A 1626-nucleotide genomic window follows, 5' to 3' on the forward strand; every position below is an offset into this window, starting at 1 on the left:
CAGTTTTCTGTTACGACTACCTGGAGATGTTTTCGTGGGTCTGTTGTGAAGACACTAAATATATGGGCCGAAGGTAGTGTCGATCGAAGGTAGTGTCGATCGTAGTGTCGAACGTAGTGTAGGGCCGATCCCGAAGGTAGCAAACTTTAATATATGGGACATTCCCGTGGATATGTGACACTATAGGCATGCGAAGCTCTTTGATGAACCCTTTTGACGGCAACCTGGGTAAGTGACACTGTATGTGTGTCACTGGTTATGGGCCACTCGGTATGTTAACACTAAGTATACCTGCCCCAGTAGCCACTCTTCAATGGACCTCCTTGACGGCAACTTGGGTATGTGCCACTATAGGCATGTGCCCCTGGAGTCACTGGGTATCTGCCACTGCGTAAGGGCCCCAGGGTCCACTTGGTATGCGCCACTCTTCAATGAAACTCTGAGGTCAGTCTGGGTGACTGCGTATAACAAAAAACAAACATCATGAGCTGCATTCCGCGTCAATTATCAATACTTCGCAAAAGCCTTAGCCATTCGCTGCAGAACACCTATAGGACTCATCAGAACCATTCTCTACCAAGCCATCAATGCATCACATATATATTAACTGGAGCTACATCTGTTTATTTTCGTTTATTTATTTTCTGTTGCAGATTATGCGCTGTGTACGGAAAAGTCTAATCACTTCCGTGATGCTGATGTCGAGGCCGAAATCCTACTGCGGATACGACTGACCAGCTTCTTGACGCGTTCGGAAGAGCCGGACAACTTCTGCAGGTACGGCGTGATCTTCCGGATCTTTGCGGACACTTCATTGTAGCTGACCCGCAGAAGGCGATGTAGGGCCGTCAAAGCGCGGTAAACCTGTTCCTCGCTGAGATCGCCCTGCAAAAACTGCGTGATGGCCGCGGCCAGCTCCTCGGCAGCGTCGTCGAACAGCTCCCTCGTGGTGAGATTGAAGACGAGCGCGGCGGCGAACTCCTGCGCGATCAGCCGGTCGCTAAGGAGCCCGTGGACCACGGCGCGTACAGTGGCTTTAGCGTTGCTGCATACCCGGCCTCTGTTATCTCGCCACTCGGTTATGTACAGCAGCCACTCGCAGCTGGCGACGTGGCTACACAGGTTACAGAGCAACTTGAGCACTTCGTCCTGCTCCTGGGGAGAAAGCTTTGCGATTCGGTTGACGTAGTTCATGATGACGTGCGTCCTGCGGTCCTGGTGCAAAAGGAGGATGACGTCCTTGATCAGCGCCGCCGCCTGCAGCACTCGCAGTAGGGACAATCGCGCCGCGCACTTCACGTCGTGCGACGTCAGCAGCTTTTCGAACAGGTCGAGCAGCTCGGGGCCGAGCGCCCAAGCTCCGTGGCCCTCGACGAGGTACTCGCGGAGGTGGTCCAGCTGCGAGCGCTCGCTTTCGGTGATGGCGGTTCTTTTGAGGTGTCCTTCGAGCTCCTTGAAAGCGGCGATGCCGTCGACCCGAGGGTAGAAGATCGGTTGGTCGCCACCGCTCTCATCATCGCGCTCTTCATCGCTCCCTGTACCTGGACTCGTTTCTCCAGACGCACTACCGTGAGCAGAGCCAGGCTTCTGACGGCTTGGGGAGGACGAACTCTTCGGCCTTTGGTG

General features: G+C 54.4%; 1 protein-coding gene across 1 annotated transcript in view; it reads right to left on the reverse strand.

The window, feature by feature from the left end:
* Positions 1-648: 648 nt before the first annotated feature.
* LOC142559226 (uncharacterized) overlaps positions 649-1626 on the reverse strand; it is a 12583-nt gene continuing 11605 nt past the window's right edge. Inside the window, exon 2 of the mRNA XM_075670854.1 lies at positions 649-1626. This exon is cut by the window's right edge and continues 607 nt beyond it. Coding sequence (XP_075526969.1) covers positions 682-1626 — 945 coding nt within the window. The 3' untranslated portion in view covers positions 649-681.

This window comes from Dermacentor variabilis, chromosome 10 (genome assembly GCF_050947875.1).
Source record: "Dermacentor variabilis isolate Ectoservices chromosome 10, ASM5094787v1, whole genome shotgun sequence".
NCBI classification, from domain to species: domain Eukaryota; kingdom Metazoa; phylum Arthropoda; class Arachnida; order Ixodida; family Ixodidae; genus Dermacentor; species Dermacentor variabilis.